Source organism: Centruroides sculpturatus, unplaced genomic scaffold (assembly GCF_000671375.1).
Source record: "Centruroides sculpturatus isolate CEXI.00-Female unplaced genomic scaffold, Cexi_2.0 scaffold359, whole genome shotgun sequence".
NCBI classification, from domain to species: Eukaryota; Metazoa; Arthropoda; class Arachnida; order Scorpiones; family Buthidae; genus Centruroides; species Centruroides sculpturatus.
The window spans coordinates 392,893-417,163 of record NW_019384764.1 but is presented as its reverse complement, the minus strand read 5'-3'; the positions used below and the strand labels follow the sequence as shown (position 1 = coordinate 417,163).

General features: G+C 30.9%; 1 protein-coding gene across 1 annotated transcript in view; it reads left to right on the top strand.

Moving 5' to 3' along the window:
* LOC111628890 (DDB1- and CUL4-associated factor 6-like) overlaps nt 1–23,947 on the top strand; it is a 26,211-nt gene extending 2,264 nt beyond the window's left edge. The window contains exons 3-17 of the mRNA XM_023372748.1: nt 4,638–4,856; nt 4,917–5,052; nt 5,124–5,284; nt 12,615–12,692; nt 13,705–13,807; nt 13,873–14,034; nt 14,109–14,203; nt 14,322–14,485; nt 17,790–17,958; nt 18,023–18,162; nt 22,702–22,843; nt 22,919–23,075; nt 23,149–23,237; nt 23,308–23,416; nt 23,485–23,947. Of these exons, the coding sequence (XP_023228516.1) occupies nt 4,638–4,856; nt 4,917–5,052; nt 5,124–5,284; nt 12,615–12,692; nt 13,705–13,807; nt 13,873–14,034; nt 14,109–14,203; nt 14,322–14,485; nt 17,790–17,958; nt 18,023–18,162; nt 22,702–22,843; nt 22,919–23,075; nt 23,149–23,237; nt 23,308–23,416; nt 23,485–23,540 (1,980 nt within the window). The 3' untranslated portion in view covers nt 23,541–23,947. The remainder of the gene's footprint in view (nt 1–4,637; nt 4,857–4,916; nt 5,053–5,123; nt 5,285–12,614; nt 12,693–13,704; nt 13,808–13,872; nt 14,035–14,108; nt 14,204–14,321; nt 14,486–17,789; nt 17,959–18,022; nt 18,163–22,701; nt 22,844–22,918; nt 23,076–23,148; nt 23,238–23,307; nt 23,417–23,484) is intronic.
* Nucleotides 23,948–24,271: the final 324 nt, after the last annotated feature.

Below are 24,271 nucleotides of genomic sequence, written 5' to 3'. Positions count from 1 at the left end.
GAATATAAATTATTTATAAATACGTATGTCAAGTTATATTTTTATTACTACGTAAAATATATTTAAGAGTTTACGACCACTGTGCTGGGTGAGACGTTGTTGAAACAAAAAAAGTTATGCATTCCATCACGTACATAAACAGTGTCGTAATTCGCCAAGTGCAAATCAGCAAATTCGTAAAATTTTTGTTTATTTTGAACAATCCGGATAATCGAAAATCCGGATAATGGAGGTCCGGATAATGGAGGTTCTACTGTATTTAAAACAATAAATGCTTTCTAATTTCATGTTACATCACATAAATAAATATGTCATTAAAATCAAATCATTTATTTAACTTTATTTTTTTAATTTTGTAAATTGTTAATATAATAAAATTCAATAAATGCAACTTTCTAAGAAATGTGTTATTAGATAACAAAATACAGCTTCATTTTTACAAAGTAAAAAATTGTGAAGGAAAAAATAGCATACATATTAATCTGTTTTGCATATTGGAATAATTACATAATTGAGAACTTGCAATATTTTAGCAAGTCACATGATTATTATATTTTTTCTGTAATTTAAATATTTTATTCAGGTAATAATTATTACAGTAGAGCGTTGTTTATCCGAACCAATGGGGACTGTGGTTGTTCGGATAACTTATCTTTTGGATAATCGATTATGTATGAAAAAATATATTAATCTATCCCATGTTGAAATTTTTCTCCGTTGCGTGTCGCTTCGCGTTGAATTTTTTTCGATGTTAAGCCTAACGTAAACTTTTTAAAATAATAATCGTGGCTATTATATCATTAAAAATTATTTCTTTATAAATTATTTTTTACAAATGAAATAAATATATTGAAAAATATAAAAGCCAAAAAATATATACTTTAGAAGTTGATATACAGTAGATTCCCCCCTATAACGCGGTAGATACGTTCCGCTTTATAAGAATTTCGTGTTGTAGGAATCCTTAAATACATGAACAAATCACAGCCCGACACGTGTGAAGTTTACGGACTACAGCTGTTTGAAAGGTTTTCTTCCATAAAATTAATCAATTTTAGACTAATTCGACTTAATATTTCCAAAATACGTATAATTTTTTGGGAATAATCCATATAAACTATGCTATAAACAAAAATTGTAGAATTACTTACCGAGTGTGCACCGTTCTTCGTTGCCATTGCTTACCGAGTGTGCACCGTTCTTCGTTGCCATTGTTTTCGTCGCGGAGCAGCACACCAAATGGCGGCCACGATTTCTGATAAGTTCTTTTTCTGCAAAAATTCGTTGAACTTTGGAGACATTATTAGTAGAAATAATTTTTATGGCCGTTGAATAAGAAATGTTTTTTTCACAAGAAATGTATAAAATTACAGTGTTGTATTAGACTTACGGTACCTAATTTACATACTGTACAGACGATAGTAAACTCATCTTACTCACCTAAACTCTCCGTAGCATGGCGCTAGACAGCGGAAAGTACATATATAATTATAATAAAGTTAAAATAAATTAAGTTAATATTGTACAGACAATAGTAAACTCAACTTACCCATCTAACTCTCCATAGCGTGTAAGTAGTTCGACTGCTCGTCTACTATTGGTCCAGATTCGACCAATCCTGTCGCGACACGAGTCGGCGATGACGTTTTATCATGTTTTACACATCCCTTTTAGCATTTTTATATCAATACCGTCGCAATTTTTTCACCACATTATAGGAACCTGCGTTATAGGGGGGGGGTCTACTGTAGTATCAAAAACATTTGATTCAGCACCACACATAGTTCTCAGAAAAACATCACACAAAAATGCCAGGGCTGCCAGCTAAAACACACACACCAACAAAAAAAATATTGGAGTAGCCCAAGATATAGCCAAAGATTGCAGCGCCACAGCACTAGCGAAAATTTAAATTTGCCGACTGAAATGCTTTCGGTTAACCGACGTTTCAGATAACCTGCTTTCGGATAAACGACGCTTTACTGTATTAAGCTTTTCTTATAATTTTGTTGTAAGAGAAGTTTATAAATTATTGACAAGACTATGTCTTGTTTATAAAATTATACTGCCTGCTGTGTTACCAGCTTAGAGGTATGAAGGAGTACATGTCAGGAGTTGCAATTTGGCACCAAGTATTAAGTGCCCAAATCATGCACGCATAAAAAAAACCGGACTTGTAGGTACTCAGGGGACCGAGAACCAAATCAAAATAAAATACAAAATGGCAACTCTACAAACAGGCAAACCAAAGTCAAGTGGTGACAGTACCACCCACAGTTGTTCTAGGAAATGGACTCTGACCCTAGGACTGAACACGTATTTTCTTTCTTAAATAAAATTTGTAATCTAATTTTGTAAATTTGGGAGTGCTTCAAATATGACATTAAAACAGGATTTTGTGTTGTTACAAGCAGGTTTTTTAACATTATCTAGTATAGTAAAATCGTGGGGCCAATGAAAATTTGATGTTATATTAGAGTTGTTGTTATATCCAATGACATTATAATCGGGTTAAACTGTATATTGTTTGTGCAAAATAAAAAAAATAATTTCGGACGATACAATAACCATGATTATTTTTTTCAAAAACAGGAAATTTTCGTTACTAGTGTACCACCTGTCCGGTTTTCACTTGGACAGTTCGGGAATTAACTCACTGTTCAGGTGAACTATTAATTTTGTCCGGGAATTTTGTATAAATTGTGAAATTACGATGAAACAAAGTTCTTGCAAATATTTTTACAAATTTACACTATTTTAACACGTCTAAAATAGAGCTAAGTTATCTGTACCTGTTCTTTCTTAATTTATGTTACTTACATTACTCCTACGCAAGTCCCTAGTCCTTAACTCTAACTGATTTACAACTGGCATGCATGTTATTCTTGGCATTGTAAAATGACATTGCGCATGCGTCAGGAACTTCTGTTTGAACAAACCTGACCTGCCGTCCAGGTCAGCAATTTTGAAAAGGTGGCAACACTATTCGTTACACATCGACAAAAATTCAACCAGGGCATACATGCAACTGAGAGAAATTTCGAAATTGCGTAGGTTAATTTCATGGAAAATGTATCGTGGGTGATCTCGTGTCATGGTTTTGGTATCGTGTCCAATAGCAGTGATACCAAAGAAGTTTGGAGAATGAGAACAAGACCTGCCTTGAGCGTCAAAGTGATTCTGCTTAGTAGTGAGTCTCCAAGACATAGTCTTGTCCCAAATACAGCCTTGCCATTCTACTTGTTCAGTATTAAAACAGAAAAAAAAAATGTTTCGCATGTAACAGAAATAACCCAAAATTAATATTACCTTAAAACTACCTTACAATCTAAATGGGAGGAAAGCAGGAAATGGAGATTAGAAGGATAGAGATAGAAAGACTAATAGTGAAAATACCCAGGATTTTTGATGGATACTGTTCCTCGCTTGCGAGATGGGGTCCAGAGGAAGTCTTCTTGCTTTTGATTTCCTGTCTTTTATTACAAATGTAGTTCCGTTGCTTATCCAAACTTGTGATGATCAAAAGTCTCTTTTTAGGAAAGGATAACTAATATAATTTTTATCCTATTGAGCCACACAGTACTTGCTGAAGCTTAACCTTTTTCACTCGTCCATTCTTACCTCCTCAGACCATGAAGACATCTGTGCATCTATCCAAAATCAAGTTTAAGAATGGCCTCCTTCTCCCTTCGAGCCCTTTGGGTCATCGTTGTTCTTTCTATTCTTACCGATGTTTCTCAGAACAAACCCCCACGTTCACAAAAGAAGGATTAAAGGGGATAGAAAGTTCTAGAATGGAGACAAAGAACAAAGGAAAGATGTTTTAATTATTTTAATTCTCAACATGTAAATTTTAAATAATTAAAAAGGCAAGCAGCCACAGTTGTACAGTGCATTGACTAATGGTTCAGCAGCACCCATGTTGAAAGTCTGATGTGATTTGGTGCAGAGTTGCCTTTTATTGCATGGTTACAAACCTGTTTAGTCACCAGCAGTCACATTCTTGCATCAGCCATGGGCACCCAAACTGTGCACATGCTGCCAATGTCTGTCTGGAATTTAAGTATTCCCAATAAACCTTTCAAACTGTTGCACAAGAAAATCCAAGAGCATTGGCCATCTTGCTGATAGAGTGAACCCTTCTTCTTGCTCCAATAATCTGTTCATGATCAAACAACAATAAATCCTTTATACAGCCCATTGCTAATTTAACCAAGCTCACACATAACTGATACGTATTGTCATTCCTCTGGCATCACAAATGTTCCAACTGTGCAAATGTTTCAACTCAAAACATTTCCCCTGAATAAAAGGTAACAACATTGCATGTGTTGCTGTTTGTAACTTTTTGGCATGTCAGTTTAAATATATATTGATGTGAATGGACAGCACAGTTGAATTAGACAGTTTTATCTTCTGGATATCTGACTATTATGAGTATGTTTTGCAGATATATTCTGTTAATAAAATTTTTCTTCCAAAATGTGAAATTTTTAGCTTTCTTACTGCTTCTCAGCCACTGTATATCTTACTAAACAAAATTTTTTTTACTAACTTTTTAAATTTTTGGATGTCATAAAAACATTTTCTTGTAAATTTGGTTTCTATTCAATTCCATTGAATTTATTTTCCACTAGGTAATTTCTTGCTCTGGGGATGGAGCAATAGTTTTCACTAACTTAGATCGCCCAGAAACAAGTCTAAGTAATATCTTCTCTTGTCATTTTGGAACAGCTTATGAAATTCTTACTGTGTCAAATGATCCTCATACTTTTCTTTCTTGTGGAGAAGATGGTACTGTTAGATGGTTTGATTTGAGAATAAAGAATTCATGCAATTTAGAAGAATGCAAAGAGGTTAGTACTATTAAATAATAAATTTTTTTTAAATATAATAAAATATTATTTGGTTTTTAGGATATACTTATCAATTGTCATGGTGCAGTTACTGCATTAGCTGTAAGCCCTTTTACACCACATCATTTAGGTGTAGCCAGTTCAGATGGTTATGTTCGTATATTTGATCGGAGACTTTTAGGAACTAGAGCAACAGGTAATCATACTACAGTGGTATCTTGTACTTCAAATGCTATAATTTCAAATAATTAATAAATTAATTTTTAGGTAGCTACTGTGGTGGAGGAATGCAAGCAATGATTACTAGATTTTCAGTACCAGAATTTGAAGGTCGTGGACGTAGAATTACATCATTATGCTATAGTCCTAGTGGTGAAGAAATGCTTGTTAGTTATTCTTCAGATTATGTTTACTTATTTGAAATCAAGGTTAGTAAATATTCTGTTTCAAACCAACTTCTAGTTTAATTTGAAATTTTTGTTTTGATTATTAGCAAGAAAGTTAATAATCAAAAATTACAATGTTAAACTATTTTTAATATTCATTATTTTTAGTATTCTTGTAGTAATTTTATTATCTTATTGAATGGAGTGAAGCAGAGCTCTCTTAGTAACAGCTTTTACACTTGTGTGACAGTTAACTGCTCCAAAACCATTTAACCAATTTAAATCAGTTTTTGCAGCAAGCAAAATAAAATAAATAGCATTTAATCATTGTCTTGTTATCAAACTCAGTCCAATTCTTTGTCAGCATATTGTCAGTTGAAAATGAGTTGCCCTGTGATGATGTGAAAGAGGTGTCCAAAAGAATGAATTACAGTGGTATCTTGTACTTCAAACACTTCAGAGTTTCAACACAAAATTTGGCAAAGGTTTAGCTTGGAGTTCAAATGATGCTTCAAAGTTTAAATTGTGTATGTAGTGACAGAATGGTTTAATACATAAATGCAAATATCATGTGTCCAAGTCATCTATCGATATTGCTCTTGTGCTATGCTTGTATGGTTTCAGTGCTTTTTTTTGCTTTGTTTTTGGTGTTTGGTTATATATGCTTTTTTGTAATAAATAGAGCATACATATTTGATTTTCATGAAGATCAATTCAACTTTTGTCAAAATCAAGTTTTGTTCAACTTTTTACTTGTTTTTGAGCAATTATAATGTTTGAAACTATTATATTCTGTTGATAAAATGTTAAATTTAAACAAAAACAACCAATTGGGTTTCATTATGCTCTGCTATGAACATGTGTAAGAAAATACATGGCTAGTTATGTGAATATATTTTTATTTTGTTTTGTAACTTTGTAAAGTTGTTAAGCTCAGTTCACATTGAGTGATTTGCTGTCAAAAGTGAAAAGCAGAGTGAATAACACATCAGACATGATGTCATTTCTGGTGAATTTTACCATTTTCCAAATATTTTCAAAGTTTGAAACTCAAACCTTTTTGCTAGCGAAAAAATTTCACCACCAATTGTATTTTCACTAGTTGTCATGTGGTTCTTGTTGTTTGCAAGATGGCTACAGAAATTTTCTCGTAAAGTAGAGTAGGTGTAATTCATGTTTTTTTTTTTTTTTTTTTCTTATCTTTTGCAGGAGCTCTAAATGCATTCTGGGGATCAGTGATGAAATCATTGAATGCAAGTGGGAATCTAGTGTTACAATAAATAGAGGGAAAAGAACTTGGACTGTTCAGATGACGTATGAATCGACCATCCGATATAGAATATGGAGGAATCTTCGGGATGGATGTGTTGGACAAATTCCCAGAATAATTAATTGATATAGTGGAGAACATAAAAATTAAAAAGAAAATCTGAAGATTGTGAAATTTATTTATGTTATAGATTCAGAGAAGAGGATTGTGGTAGCTTAAGNTGCTTATCTTTTGTAGGAGCTCTAAATGCATTCTGGGGATCAGTGATGAAATCATTGAATGCAAGTGGGAATCTAGTGTTACAATAAATAGAGGGAAAAGAACTTGGACTGTTCAGATGACGTATGAATCGACCATCCGATATAGAATATGGAGGAATCTTGGGGATGGATGTGTTGGACAAATTCCCAGAATAATTAATTGATATAGTGGAGAACATAAAAATTAAAAAGAAAATCTGAAGATTGTGAAATTTATTTATGTTATAGATTCAGAGAAGAGGATTGTGGTAGCTTAAGGTAGATTGATTTGTCTCATTTAAGCAGTTACAAAAGGAACAAAGTGGAGCACATTTTCATAGATCTCCGCAGGTGTTTCGCAAACTAGATCGAATAATTGATTGATACTAGAGAATTCATTCAGACACCTATAATTAAAGTGACAAAGTAATTAATACGAACAGTACAGAATCCTGCAATGTTATGTGAGTGGCCTCAAGAAGCTGATAGGCTTATATCTAAAGGCTGGGATTTGTGAGAAGAGTACCTCAGAGTGGAATTCCCCTCTTCACATTATCCTGAAAGAATCCAACGAGTTGAGGGTCATACTCGACCTAAGAAAAATAAATGAAGTAACACAGCCCCAAGAATTCTCTCTAGCCCATGTGGACAAAATTTTAACAAGGTTCCAGGGGAGTAAGTTCTTCTCAGTAATTGACCTAAAATCAGGATACTTTCATATTCCCATCCATAAATCTACCCAACATTTCTTCACCTTCTCCACTCCATGGGAGAAATTCCAAATGTGCTGTCTCCCACCAGAGGAAAAGAATAGCAGGAGGTTTTTCTCAGTATGCCATGTTGAGGCTTTTGGGGAGATTTATTGATATAAACAGTTTTGTCTTTCAAGACAACATTGTGCTTTTCTCCCAGTCCTTTAACGATCATGTGAAACTTCTCAAAGAGGTGATCTCTATACTAGATCAAGCCAACTTGAAATTGCACCAAGAAAATCTAAATTTATGGTGAAGGAAGTGCAATATTTGGGACACGTAATTGATAGTGAAGGGATCCGACCTGATCTGGGAAATGTGAGTGCTATCAAGGAAGTTCAACCCCCTCATAACATAAAGGATATCAGGAGTTTCCTTGGAATGGTTGGATTCTTCCATAATTTTATCTTCAACTTTGCAAAGATGGCTCCCACCCTTACCTATTTGATGAAGAAAAATGTAAAGTTTTGTTGGGATAATTGGTGCCAATTGCATTTTGAGAAGTTTAAGAAACTATTATCTAATCCCCCTGTATTGTCCCATCCCAACTTTAACCTCCCTATTTTTATGCACATTGACGCTTCAGATGTAGGGGCTGGAACCGTCTTAGAGTAAGAGAGGGATAGGGAAGTCCTTTCCATTGGGTACTTCAGTAGAAAATTTCATGGGCCTGAATTAAACTACTCAACAATTGAAAAAGAATGCTACTCGATTGTTCTAGTGCTTCGCCATTTTAACACCTCATCTTAGGTAAGAAGGTGACTGTGTTTTTGGACCACAAACTTCTAACTTATATTAAAAAATATGAAAAATCACAATCGCCGTCTCATGAGATGGGCCATTGAACTGTCTAACTTTGATTTAGTCGTAACACATGTTCAAGGAAAGGTGAATCCAGTTGTTGATTTGCTCTCTAAGCCACATGGCAGTGGAGGAAAACCTCCCTTTGATGGCATCAACATCAATTGCATCAGTGACGTCTTATGGAGGAAAGTAAAAGAATCCCAGATTGTGGACAAGAAATTTAGCCCAATGAGGAAACATTTAATCAAGTCCCAACCCACCTGCGATGATTCCTTCAGTGGTGGCATATTTCCCGAATACCAGTGATGGTGACGTCTTAATCCACATACAACTGGGATGGTTTGGCATACGTAAATGGAGGCGTATTTGCATAGGAAAAACTGTAATCAACAATGTGATAAGAGCATTTCATGAATCCCCGTTAGCTGGACATTATGATAAAGATAAGACATGCGGCCTGTTAAGCCATTATTATTACTTCAATAAAATGCAGAAATATGTTGAAAGGTTTGTAAAATTTTGCAAGATTTGCCAACAACATAATTTGCATCAAGGAAGAGCTCCCTTTCAAGAAACCAAAGTGGTGGACTATCCATTCCAGAAAGTATCTATCGATGTAATTGGTCCATTAAATCCCACCCATAGAGGTAATAAATACATCCTTACCATCATCAACATATTCACTCGTTACACCAAAACCATCCCTTTAAAGAACCAATCTGCAACTTCAGCCTCCAATGTGTTTTTCGAGTCGATAGTTTGCAGATATTGTCATACTGAGATTGTCATATTGGATTGGGGCACTAACTTCATGTCTTCTTCTTTAGTGAGATGTGAAACATCCTTGCTGTGAAGCACAATGTTACTGACTCCTATCACCCTTGTTCAAATTCTATACGTAAACATGTAAATAAATCCATTAATAGCATTTTAGCTAGAATATCGAGGGAAAGTAACAATAACTGGGATGCATTCTTACAATCAGCTGTACAGTAATACCCTGAACTTACGCAATAGGTGGGACCGAGCGATGACCGCGTAAGTCGAATTTGCGTATGTCGGTATAATTTTGCAATTTGTGTATGTAAGCTAATAAATGTTCTCGTTAATCTTATCTCATCTTTTGATTCGTTCATGGTTGCAAGAAATCACCACATACAGTCTCTCAAGTCTCCGTAGATATAACAAACACAGAAATAAATAACACAAAATAAATTGTAGCTATGTGTCAATTCGCGTGACATGTCCAAACATGTAAGCTGAACAATAGTGTGGGGGGAGTGAGTAATCAAGAGTTGCGTGGCGCTCAAACAAAAGACGAATCGACGAGATTTGAAAATCACATAACTTCGGGTTCGCAGTCAGGGTAGCGTAAGTCGAGGTATTACTGTATTTGCATATAATAATGCTACCCTCTCATCACAAATGAACCGAGCAATTCAAACTCAACAGCGTCCGGATTTATTCAAATTTTTCATATTCATGTTCGATCCAACTGATTTACCTGAAGAAGAACCCAGAAGGGGTTAAGAAAATGTTCGTTTTGGAAGATTATACTCTGTATGTACCAGTTATAGGTTCAAGTAGGTCATATTTTGCTAACCACTCATCTATGAATGAATCACGATCATTCCTTCTTTATGGGTTCGACCCTAAATTTCTTCATGCTTTCCCTGTCAAACAGACAATTGAAAACCCAAGTATTCGGGAGTATCATGACTTCCTAATATCGAAGTTATGTTGTATCATGAATCAGCTTATGAACTGAGTCATAGTCATAACAAAATTAATCGTAATCATATCAATACGGGAAGGAAAGTGCAGGGATTTGAGGTAGGGCAAAGGGTTTGGATGTTGAGAAAAGGGAAAAGATGACAAGTTTTCACCCAAATATTTGGGTCCATTCCATGTTTATCGCCTCCTTGGGCCTGTTAATGCTGAGATTGAAGGTTGTGATAAAAGGGAAAAAAACTGTATATATTGATGGACTGAAACCTTGTTTCTCAAATTTCCTTGAGCCCAGGTAGAGACATAATGTGCCAACAGGAAATGAAGAAGTGCCATCCAAGGAACCCAAAGATGATGATGAAGGGGAAGAAGACATCCCTCACATTCCGATAATTCAATGTGCAAGATACAACTGGCATAACCAACCTAACCATCAGTATAAGGGAGACAACAAGCATTCGAGTTGTGAAGTCGGATTGGAGAAAATAAACGAGATTTCCCACCCGTACAATTTAAGGGGATGGAAAGTGGACTTTCATCATCTTCACTTTGGAAAATAATTTGTGATTTCACATGTATTAATGTAATTGTTTATTTCACCTATATTAATGTATTTTGTTTATTTTGTTAATATTATCTTTGATGGGAGCATATGTAACTTGGTTAAGGCCTTGTTATTTTTCTCTTTCACCACTTTCATTCAAAACTTTACTGTTGGCTTTTATTCATCTGGCCTCACCCTGACTGGTTGATCCAATGGTCCGATGTGTGTCTAAAACAAAAGGAGTAGCACTGGATTGGTCAAAAGGGGTCAGAATGAAAGGAGAGGTAGGGGAATGCATCAAGGGATGATCATCTTTTGGAGAGAGGAGCTGGAGGAGAGGACATGTGTGTCTAAGTAATGGAAAGGAAACTCTCTTGAAGAACAGACTCAAGGTTTATTTTTGCCAGTCCTTTTGGTTTTCCCTTTTTCTTTTTCTATCTAAATCAGTTCTTCTGATTTCTTATAATAACCCCATCTTGATCCAGTTTAATCTTATAACACTCTCCCCCTCCTCTCACTCTCTCTCTCTCATGTCATCACCCCCTCTTTTAACGCAAGGTTGGCAATCACCTTGTTTTAACAGCTGCATTCACACTGCAAAGATCAATTAGTTTGAAAGCAAATGTTTTCAACTTATTAAACGCTGTTAAAAACATTTGCTTTCTTATGTTGAATTTACTAATTGTAGCTGTATATTTGTTCAGTGAATGGTTGTCTCTTTAATCCGAAAATGTTTCTCTCGGTAGACTATCTTACAGCAAGTCAGGTCCAGAAACTCTTTTATTGTATTTTCAATGGAAAATGAAAACCAGTTTGGAAAATGAAACCAGTTCGAAATGCATATGAATTGAAAATACAATAAAAGAGTTTCTGGACCTGACTTGCTGTAAGATAGTCTACCGAGAGAAACATTTTCGGATTAAAGAGACAACCATTCACTGAATTTGCTTTCTTGTAAAATCTTGCTGGAGATTGGTTTAATGCATTTTGTTTATTAATGCATACCAAGTTTTAAATAGTTGAATTTACAGTTAACTGCTATCTATGTTGTTACTGTAGTGCCCATTGACAAAGCCATGCTAATGATTATAAAATCTGCACCAATGAACATACAGAGTGGTCCCAGAGTGTGTGGAAAAAGCATATTCTAGAGTTTATAATAGTGCGCCAATATAGGTATCTGGATAATGCATCTGGTCGTTAAGCAGTCAAATAGATCAAGAGTAGCTGCATCATGGGCCAATGAGAAACAGGATGGTATTGTAGATATATTAGCTTGCATTTGGATTGTAGCATTGTAGCATAAAATATTATTTATTTTTAATATAGATAGCCCTATCAATAATAATCCTAACAGATTGAAAGTAAAAGATTCAGCAAACGTAGCCAGAGAAAACCAGAAGAAAGAACAAAAACAATTACAAAAACAAGATATGTTGGTATCAGTGGGTCCAAGAAAGCGCAATCATAGATAGCTATCACAAAGGCTGTAGATGGCACAAGCAAGCAGTTGGAAGGAAGGATTGAATTATAGTGAGAGTATCTCAGATGACTTACAGACTTACAGCTTCACTGATACCACCTCTACACTACTACTCTTCACTAAGAGGCACAGAGCATGCAATCTTATCAGGCATCATTTATAAGGGGAAAAGCAGAGATGAAACTCCATTCTTAGTGTCCTTAAGATGTCTACCATTAACCGTCTTACATTGGTAGCACTACCATAAACAAAAACAAAAAATATATATATGTATAGCCCAAAAACCTGCAACAACAAAAAACATATGAGCACATCATTATATCTGGACAAAAAAGGCAAACACTCCTATTTGATCTTAGTTATGGAAAAGCAGATAGCTGTCAAACTGGATGTTAGTTTAGGGAGCCATCTCTCATGATAACATAATAATATTAATGTTATATTACACAGTATATAATAATAAGTTTTATATTGTAATTAATAATAAATTTTTATAACTTGTAGTAGCATATTGTGCATTTATAAGGATATATTACTTTAATAATATTTCAGGATGATGGCAGGAAAGAAATTCCTTTGAAAACTGAAACAGAGCCATTAAGATTAGAAAAAAAAAATTTCAAGCAGGAGGTAGCTATACTTTCTGAAATATTAATAAATATTATTTATTTTGTATTGAATTTAGCATATTTTATAATTTACAAATATAAACTATTAGAAATCAATTCTATATTAATGTAATTTTCTGTAAAGTAAATACAAGATTTTGTTGTATTAATTAACACATTGTCTTGTATTACACAGCATGTCAACAAGTACCATGTAAATCTGAACTATATATAAATTTGTTCCCTACCTCAAGAACCCCAGATGAATATCTAGACCAGTGGTTCTCAGCCTTTTTTGACTTGCCTACCCCTTGGCAGCACATTTTCCTAAGTTTTATTTTGTGTGTTTATTAAACAATGGCATCTTGGTCAATTATATAGCACTGTACAATTACATGTAAAAAACCTTTTTTAAAATAGAAAACATTGGAGGAAGGACACAGATAGATATAATAAAAATATAATTATATTTGAAACTAAGCATCGAGTGCCGTGACATTCAGATTTTGCATTGTTGCCAAAGGCCTCAATGCAAAATCTGAATATTCTTATAGTACATCTGCCATTATTAATTTTTTCATGTACCTCTAAACCAGCAAGTGCATACCCTTAGTTGGGAATAGCTAACCTAGACACTTATTAATCATTTACAATCAACAGAAAATGTTAAAATGTAAAATGTTTCATAGTAATGAATAACATTTTAGTCTAATTCAATAATTGTAATGATAGGATATAAATCCTTGCTCTTTTCACTGCTACAAAGTAAATCATGAGGCAGGGATGGATTTACAAGTAATTATGTAAGCTGTAGCTTAACTATGCACAAATTATAAAATATAAAATTTCAATCTGTATATTTTATTAAGAGGCTTAGGCAATTTTATCATGATATAAATATTATCGATTTACAGAGAATTTTAATTTAATTACAATAAAATATTATTTTAAACATTTATTCAAATATTAGATTTCTGAAATTACTTTTAAGATTTCTAATTTCTGTGTGAAAATGTTTATTTTTATTACATCAGAGTCAAGGAAAATGTTTAAACAAGTCATTTTTAAGCAGATTGAGAGTGACAGGTGATTGGTCTGATACAGGACCAAATTCAAGAACTCAACATGAAATAAGAGGTATATATTATATTTATTTTGGAATTAAATATTCATAAATTGTATAAAATGAATTTCTTTAACAGAATCTGGAGAACCACCACCTAGATCAACACTTCATTCAAGTTTAATGCAACGTATGTGTGATGTTCTTACACGAATGTTTAACAGTTCAAATTCTTCTTCATCTCAAAGTAATCACTCAGTAGAAGATATTAATCTTCCAAGTGGTAGTGAAGAATTGAAGAGTAATTTAATTTGATTATTTTTATATAAATTTTCAATAAATTAGTTAATAAAATATTATTTATTTTTAATACAGATAGCCCTCTCAATAATAATAATCCTAACAGATTGAAAGTAAAAGATTCAGCAAATGTAGCCAAAGAAAGCCAGAAGAAAGAACAAAAACTCAAAGTAAAATTGGAATCATTGTTTTTTTTCCAGTTGATATATGAAGAGTATTTAAATCAAGTACTTTACAATTATGATGTGAATTAAACTTTGATTGATGTGTTCTGTGAACATTGTGCAGTCAAAAAAAGAAGAGGGAAGACAAGATTTATGCTGTGCAACTTGTGAAGAGGATGATGACGATGATGATGATATGGAAGACGTTCCTAAGAAATACAGCTGGAATCAGAGCGTGAGAAACCTTCAAGATGAACTATCAACAAGAAGAAGGAACTTTTTAGAAAAGTCAGTTAAACTTATCAATTTATTTTTTGAATTTATGTTTTGTAAGTATATTATAAATTAATATATTTTACGATTACTTAATTAACACATAAAGTATTTAAAAAAAACTGATTGTCATTTCTCAAAATAAACTTTCTTAAAATGCATATTGTATTTTACATGTAGTAAGTAAACAAAGTATTTTACATATAAAAATATTAAATTAAATTAAAAAGTTTATCAAATTATTTCTAATACAAGTACAGCAATAAATTTGAAAGCAATTTTTATATACTATAGTAAATAAATAGCTAATAAAATTACCTGTTGATGCAATTGCATCTTATACTATACATGACAGTCAATTGAAGAATGCATTTAGAGCACGTCCCTCATCATAAGTTGTGAAGAAGGGTATCATACATTATGTACCAAGCTTTAAACTATGATTGAATATTTGATCAGCACTCCCACAAGGTGGCACTGGTTACAGTTGAGCTAACTTGGTCTTGAAAACAAGGAACATTCCTTGTTTCCAAGGCCAAATTTTAGTCAATGAGTAAATATTGTTCATTAGTTTCTTTTATATTTGCAGAATAGGCTAGAAGTCAAATTTTTTGTTGTTTGTTGATAATGGAATTTGGGACTACCTTCAGGATTAGGAAAAGAGCAACACAGACAAAAAGGGGGGCACTTGTTCCAATGTATGGGTGCCCTTAGGCCTACTTCAAATAAGATGGCCAAAGCAGTTAAGGCATCAGCATACTACTCCAGAGGACCTGGAATTGAATCTGGACAGTGCTAAGCAATAATCCAATATGGGCCTTATATTGGCATGACCCAGGTTAGGATCAGTTATTTTCAAATTAAATGTTGCAAAATGCACATTGTGATGGGCTCAATATCAGTTTGTGTGGGCAATCCCATGATGTTCAATCTGAATTGAGGCCAGTTATTTTAAAATTTCAAGTAACAGATCATGTTTACCATGACTTTAGAGTAAGACTTTTTTAAATTTAATACAATAGACAGTTAAATTAATAAAAGAATACAAGCATTGTCTATTTTTATCAAATAAAATATAACATGCAGTGCCCTTGTGACATGCCAATAGAGGTCAACATGTGATGCACAATTTTGATGAGACGAGACAACTATCGCCATACACTTCACTTTTACTGAGATGACCAACAAGGCAAGATGCCTATCATCCAAATTATATATGATCACTACTTTGGTAGCTGCCAAAAGAAAGCAGAATGGAAGCATACAATATGAATATGAAATTTTTCTTAATCATGTACTATACATACAAATTATGGAGCTAGGAGTAATATTGTATATGAAAAATTTCCAGATTCTTTCTTTTGTTGACTCTGCTAGTAGTCACTATGTTAAATTTTCACAGTGAGACGTAAACATTCCTATATGGGCAATTGTTCAAGTAATGATCAGCCAACAAAGTTCTTTACCTGGCTGACACAATTTCTAGATATAATCCTTTCATCAACCTTTTGCTGTGGAGTTTTGTAAAAGATGACGTTTATAGTTATATTCTTTTACTTGAAATGCTAGATAACTTAAAAGATTATATGTGGAAGAGAGTGCAATATTGCTGGTCATTTGCTCCAAAAGTTTGTTTTGCTTGCATGTGTTTCAAAATGATTTGAGTCATTCCTTGCTTTAAAATGATCATTTTAAAGCAAGGAATGGCTCAAAAATGAAATAAAACAGAACATAATGAACTATAAGAATCAGAAATTTATTGTAATTATGAACGTTTTTGGACTTGCCCTCCAATGGAACTACCAAATGTGTGTTAATGTAAGTAACTTAAAAAAATAACCAGTAAATAAATTTTTAAAATTACTTCCATTAGTTAGAAACAACTTGTGTATACAGATTATAGCAGATATATAATTTATACAAATCTAGCTTTGTGATATTTTAAACTTGGTTTGTGTAAAATTTTTTAATGTAAAAGTTAATGTGAAGTAATTATTAGAAAAAGTCCCAATTTGTTTTTTAGCAATCAGGACAATTTTTTAAATAAGTTTTTTCAACTTTAAGTTAAAGTTCAAGAATTTTTGTTTTAAAAATGAAAAAATTACCAAACATTGTCATTTTATTTTATTTAATAAAGATTTAATATATCTTTATTAAATAAAATAAAATGACAATGTTTGGTAATTTTTTAATAAAGATATATTTTAATATATCTTTATTAAAAAAATTTATTCATTAAATATGTAATCATGCATAAATAATAAAGACATCCATTTATTATTAAACAAGACAAAACAAAAAAGAATAAGCAAATATAAAAATGAAAACAGGTAATTACAAAAGTTGTTTATATATATATAATATCTGGCCTAATCCAAACATGTTTCAGTTGGTGGAGAGGAAATTTTTTTAGCTCAGAAAATATATGTTTTTTTGTATTTTTCAGTTGAATTTAAATGGTATTAATGACACAATTTTTTTTGTTGTGGAATTCTAAATCTTTTTGTATTTTTTTATAGTACTGTATTAATACTGTACAAAATTAATAAATCAGTGTTTCACATGGCCTATTAAAACAGCAGATCTATACCTGTACTTACACACAAAAACAGAAACTAAAGTCATTGATGGTGTTGGATCTAAATAAACCGGACCTGTTTTACTGCTTGCTCCTCATTATTTCAATTAGTTGGCTAATCTGAACAGGCGCGNTAACAAAGACATTCAGTATAAACTAGTTTCAACTAGACAAAACGGGTTTTAACAAAGACATTCAGTATAAACTAGTTTCAACTAGACAAAACGGGTTTTAACAAAGACATTCAGTATAAACTAGTTTCAACTAGTTAAAACGCGTTCTAACTAAAAACGGGTTTTGACTGTAACATATATATATACACACACAGTATTTTCAATAGATGAAATAAATATTTCTACTTCCCTCATTAACATTATCAACATTCCCTTATTAATTTAAACATAAAATTTATTAAGAAATATCAATTTAAAATATGAAAAGAGCAAAAATAAATAATAGAATTATAATAGCTAGCAAATAATGAAATTTGCGGAAAAGACATTAATATAGAATTAACATAGGAATTTTTTTTTTATCTAAAAGAAATTGATTTCTTTGCTCAAAAAATCCAAAAACAGAATTAATTTTAAATTTGGAATGAGAAAATAAAATAAAAACTGTAAAATTATAAAATTTACAATGTTTTTAGGTTTTTAAAGATTTAAATTTTGTATTCAAAAATTATATTTAATTTTAATCTTTATTTAAAAATCTTTCATATAATAATTGAATGCTTTCCAGACACGACTTAGAACCAGTAATTAATCTCCATTACAATGGGCAGGGTGTAACAAGTGGGCTAATTACTATGGGACTCTCAGAAGAGAGAGAGAGACAACAGCTTAATTTGCAAGAAAATCAAGCACAAAATATACAGAATGACAGCCAACCAAATGAAGGTTCTTCTTCGGTAAGAATTTCCATAATTCTAGCAGGTTTTTATTAAAGTATATCTTATATTTTCTTCTTAATAGTCAACAGCTTGTGTTAATCAAATATCAGTTCGCAGTGAACTGGCATCTCATTATAATCAAGAAGGAAGTAGAGATTCACAGAATGAAGATCTTTTTTCTGATGACAGTAGTGATGAAATGACGGCTGAAAATGATGAAAGGTAAAGCATTTGAGGCACTCAAAAGGCTTAATATTGCTATGAACATTGTTATCAGGTCCAAATAACAGTTTTGTTTTTGATAACAGATAAATTACAAATTTAGTTCATTTAATATTCATTTGCAAATATATTTGTAAATAATTTTATGAATTTCTTAATAAAGCAATAAATATGGATTTTATTGAAATAGTTGCTTTATTAAGAACACACAAGAAACATGTAATTTATATTGTTTCAGAAGAATACTCATTTTCAGCCTATTGTTTAGAAATGAAATTCTTATTGTATGACATTTTTAATTGATTTATAAATAAGTACCAAGAGTAAAAACTAATAATCATATTAGAATATAATTTACAAATACATTTTAAATGTATTTGTATGTTTCAAATTGCAATATATTGATTATATCAGAAATTGAAATGGCTTTTTAGAAATGGAACAGATTAAATTAATCTTATAAACCTATTGTATTGATATATTCATATACTCTTCAAAAAATATAGATATGTAATTCCTTACAACAAGAAAACATTAACCAATCAATTTTGTTAAAATTTAATTATCTTTGAAATAATTATTAATACAGTATAATCAATTTGGAAGTTAGGATAGTAATGATACTGATGAATGCTATGATCAGTCATTACAACTAGGATTGCCAATGCTTTCATCAGTAGCACACTTCAAGGAATATTTGTTTTAAATTAATTTTATTACAATAATATCAGATTGAAATTTATGTTAAAATTATAAATTCGTTAATGAAAAATTAAGACTATACAAAATAAATTTTGAGTCCTTTTTGTCTATTATCATCCATTTATTCCAGTCCAGGAACCACCAAACAGCTGGCAACATGAAGCAACACTTCCACAAATAACCGATGAACACAATCAAAAAACTTACAAAATTAAAAATGATCTCAACAACGACCCTTTTCTGTAGGTTACAACGTCTACACATTAAAAACTTATTATAATTCTTCACAACAGCATTCGTGTTATATAATCGCATTTCAGCTGAGAATCCTCTGGTGGATTTCAGGCAGCCTAAGATTAATTTACTTAATTGTATATAGAAGCCCAGGATTATTTTGACTAATTTCATTAATGAAAAATTGTGGAAGTGTTGCTTCATGTTGCCAGCTGTTTTGTGGTTCCTGGACTGGAATAAAAGGATGATAATAGGCAAAAAGGACTCAAAATTTATTTTGTATAGTCTTCATTTTTCATTAATGAAATTAGTCAAAATAATCCTCTGCTTCTATGTAGAATTATATAAATTTGTTGTTTAAAACTTTTCTTTTAACCTGCAGAAGTCATTCCTTGACATGACCTCTTCAGGTTAGTGCATTTGCTATTGAGCCTGTTTATATCATATAAGCTTTATTTATCAAATTAATATTTTGGGCTTGGATTAACTCCATATAATACAATAGCAACTTCTTTATTTTAGATTCTTCTATATGCAATATTAAGATGTCCAAAGAGTTTGTACATTCATTTGAATCTGCAAGCTGAACTTTTATATTTAAATGCCTCTTTACTAAATTAGCAAGTGTTCATTTTGAAGATATAGATATGTCAAAGAAAAGGCAAATGCCATCAAGAAATGATAAATTAAATATTTTGTAAAATAATGATGTAAAAAGAAAAAAAGAATGTAGTAAAATCATTTGGAATATCATCTTTGACACTTCAATTTTGAAGAAACACACAGAAGTTGCAGCACAACTTAGTTCTAATCCAAAATGACATTGCAAAGTAAAAGAAATGAAAAAAAAAAAAAAGAACTAGATAAAGTTGTATTTGACTAGTTAATGGAGGACAGTAAAAATAATCCTGTTTCAAGCTGGATCTTATAGTTATTAAAATAGCTTTTTGCTACAACTTTTCATTTGTGTGTGAATTATTATTTACTTTCCAGTAGTTTATGCAATCAAAACTTTTAGAAAATATTAATTGCATAGTATAAACTCCATTAAAACATAATTTTTATTTTGTGTATCTGAATTCTTCCATTTAGTTTTTCCACAGATTTTCACAAATTTATCATTAATCTCTCTATAATAAACCCTTATATATAAAAATGGCTAGTCTCTTTCATTTTACTACAGAGAAGTTTTACTGTATTTTTATTTCAAGTAATTACTTATGCAAAGGAAGAAAACTTTGGAAGGTAGAAATTTGTTTGATCAACAAATGATCTATGGAATGTGTGCCATGTGGGTTTAGAGACAAGGCACTTCCTGTAAGATTAATAATATATCAGCATAAAATTCTCATGTAGAATACATAATTATGTAACATAAGTGATCTTTTCATATCGTTGCAACAGTAGTTGCATTTAAACTGTAAATTTTAAATAAGAAAATCAAGTTTAGAAGACAAAATTTAAAAATTTTTACATATACTGTACAATTTGTTCATTCTATATGCTACTTGACTTCAAATATAGAAAACGTTTTTACAATAAATTTTGAATTTAAAGTGAACTTTATTCTTTGGTAATATATTCTCTAAAGGAGTCAGTATTGAAGATTCAAATTTTATCTTCATAAAATGCAATTGATATGCCTTACTTGAATTATTTTTCAATGATTTATTTTTTTTTTAATCCAAAATTTTAGTAATTCTTAAATCTCTGCAAATGTATCATTCTCAATTTTTATAATAGATATGAGATACATGACCATACATGAGATATTGCTAATGTCACTTGGAATAATGCCAGAAAATATATAATGTTAAATAGACTTAATCTGGTAACTATTTGGCTTTACTGTTGCTAATAATTATTAGTATTGGTCATATAGCCTGATTTTAAGTTTGGCTTGAATAAAACATGCCTTATAAATAGATTTGTTTAGCTAAATATTGTGTGATTGTTACTTAAATCTGGTAACATTGGTCATTTCTGCTACAACTCATTATAGTGATTTAATAGCATATGTTCTTATGTTCATTTGTATGTTTAATGATTGTTTTTCAAACCACAACTAAACATGGTTATACTCAGACCAAGATTTATTATACTGTCCTTTCCAGAATCATAATTATGTTAAATGCAATAAGGATTTAATATTATCCTCATTCATTGTTTTGGATTTCCAATAAATTACTAAAGATATTTTTGTTCAAATGTGATATTTTATATAATTATAATATTTCTATCAATAAAATTACAAGTATGTGCATGCCACAGTTCCTTATAATAATAATATACAGATATCCCTTATATAACACAGCACAGCACTTCTAGAACAAGTTTGAGAATTTGGGAGATCTTATGTACAAAATTTCACAATTTGTAAGTGTAAACTCCTTTATTTGATAAGTTTTATTCAAGTAATCATGCATGTTGTCTCAAATTTGCTCATAAGTTTAGTATATTGAAATTTTCAATTTGTTTTATTTTTTCGTCAGGTTTAATGAAAACTGTTAGTGGAATTATTTTTCTTCCTTGTCCTAGCTTTCCTATCAACTAGGTGTCATTGTCATTGCTTTCAGATTTTAGCCTTTAAGACTAATCTATAAAACAAAACACAGCGACAAACTTCATATTTAGGTAAGTATTATTAACCTTTTTTAACCGTAGATAAGAAATCATTTGTAAAAATGACAAATAAAATACAGTGGTATCTCAGTACTCAAACTGTTCAATATTCAAACAATTCTGAAGAAAAAAGAAAAAAAAAATTGCTTATTCCTCAATTGAACAAATGCAACCCACTAGAACAAATTTTTGATTAACATATTTTATTTTGTGATACATAAAAAATTTTTATGGTAAAAATGTAAAAATATGAAGACATTTCTGATCAAGATCAACAGAAAAAACCTCAGATGATGATGATGATGATACTTTAACTAAAATTAAGGCATTTCATTTTACAAATGAATATTAATGCATAATACAATATTTTTAATTGTGATTGTTAGTTACATTTATTAAAAGTAATCAATAATTATTTCTTGTAGTAATGAGAAACAATAGTATACTTTTGTTAACTTTTGGAACCTAATCCCATGTTTTGTATTAGTTCTTTGTTTCATATAGCAAGGATTCACATAACATGGTAGTTATGTACTGAAAAAGTGCCATGTTATATGAGGGATACATGTATATATAATTTACAATTAAATTTTAATTAAATGTAAAAATGTAATTAAAAACAGATGATTTCAAATGAAATATTTAAATAAATTGATTTATAAATATTATATTCTATAAGATATTTTAGTTAATAAAAGCAAAATTACACTCTGTATAAAAAATTAATCAATATAGATATTTATGTAAAATATTCTTAATTTGCAAGCACACAAAGCTACAAGAAACTAATAGTAACCATTTTAATAAAATAATATAGTTAATTTTTGTTCTAACAGAATTTAAAATTTATAATAATAAAAGTTGACATTATAGCTAAATTATATTTTAAAAATGATTAATTTAATTAGTTAATTTTTAAACTTTGTCTTCTACTTATTATGTAAATATTCATTGATGGAATACATTTCTTCACTATGTTAGAAAAAGTTCTAGACACATTCCACTATTTAATGATAAAATAAAATGCCATCAGTCATCAGACAAGGATGATACATCAATGATGACAGTACCAGAACCAAGAATTAAAAGAAAATTTTCAGGTCATAGAAATTCCAGGACAATGGTAAGAATTGTTTTGAATGAATTTTGTTGTTAAAATGTATATCGTATCTATAAGTATACAATATTTAATATCTAGATCAAAGAAGCCACATTTTGGGGTGAAAATTTTGTTATGAGTGGGTCTGATTGTGGACACATATTCATTTGGGATCGGTACACATCACAGTTGGTAATGGTTTTAGAAGCTGACAATCATGTAGTGAATTGCTTACAGCCACATCCATTTGATCCAAGTAAGTAAAATAAAATTAAGTCATTCATATAATATTTAAAAATATATTTGTAAACATGTCTTATTTTAAACAGTATTAGCATCAAGTGGCATAGATCATGATATAAAAATTTGGGCTCCTTCACAACAAGAACCTATTTTTGATGAGAAAAAAGCAAAAGAAGTAAGCTGAACATTATTAATGAGGAAGAACATAATTTCTTTGTATGTTTATTTTTTTTTATCAATTCCAGATTATAGGAAGAAATGAAATAATGTTAGAAGAAACAAAAGACACAATCACAGTTCCTGCTTCATTTATGATTAGAATGCTTGCATCGTTAAATAATTTGCGTTCTGCTGGTAAGTAGTTTATTCTATAATAGAAATTTAAAGAAGAAATAAAAATACTTGAAAATTTATCTATTTAGGAGGAATATCAGGATGGAGACGTTTCATGAGGGATGACCGATTATACGAACAATAAAAAGCACAAATTATTGCACCCGTTTGCACAAAGACAGCATTGTCTTCAGTTATAGATCATTGTATATCTTTCTGTGATAACAGAGTTTTCCAAACTTAATTTATTAATATATACAGAATGTAATATATACAAAATATTTACTATATAACTAATAATTCCCCATTCATTAAAATTGCACATTGGCATTTGATTTATTAAAAATAATAATCAGTAAGATTTTGTAATGAAATTGTTGCAAATAGAAAATACAAGCTCAATGAAAAATTATATACTTACAAAATGTATTTTCCTTATACATCATAATTTTCATTAAAACTAGTCTGTAACAACATATTTGTTCATTGTTACTAGTACTTAAATGCAGTAGATAATTTTGTTAGTTGATATTAAAATTTTGTTTTGAATGAGACTAAGTATTCTATTTTGATTATATTTCAAGAATTTTCCATTAATAATAAATGTTCATATGTTTAATTTTAAATCTCAAAAACAAAAAATTTAAAACCAAAGCTTTCAAATTTTATTGCATTTTATAATAAACTAGCTGCAAGATCCCGCTTCGCTGGGTTTTTATTTGTATGTAATAGTATAGTTTTTTTTATATATATAAAAGATTGTTTTTCTAAGTAATCTAGAATCTAGCTGCAAGGACCCGCTTCGCTGGGCAAAAAGTAACGATAGTGAAGATTAAGATAATTACATTATAGCTAATCTTACCCGTTTTCACCGAA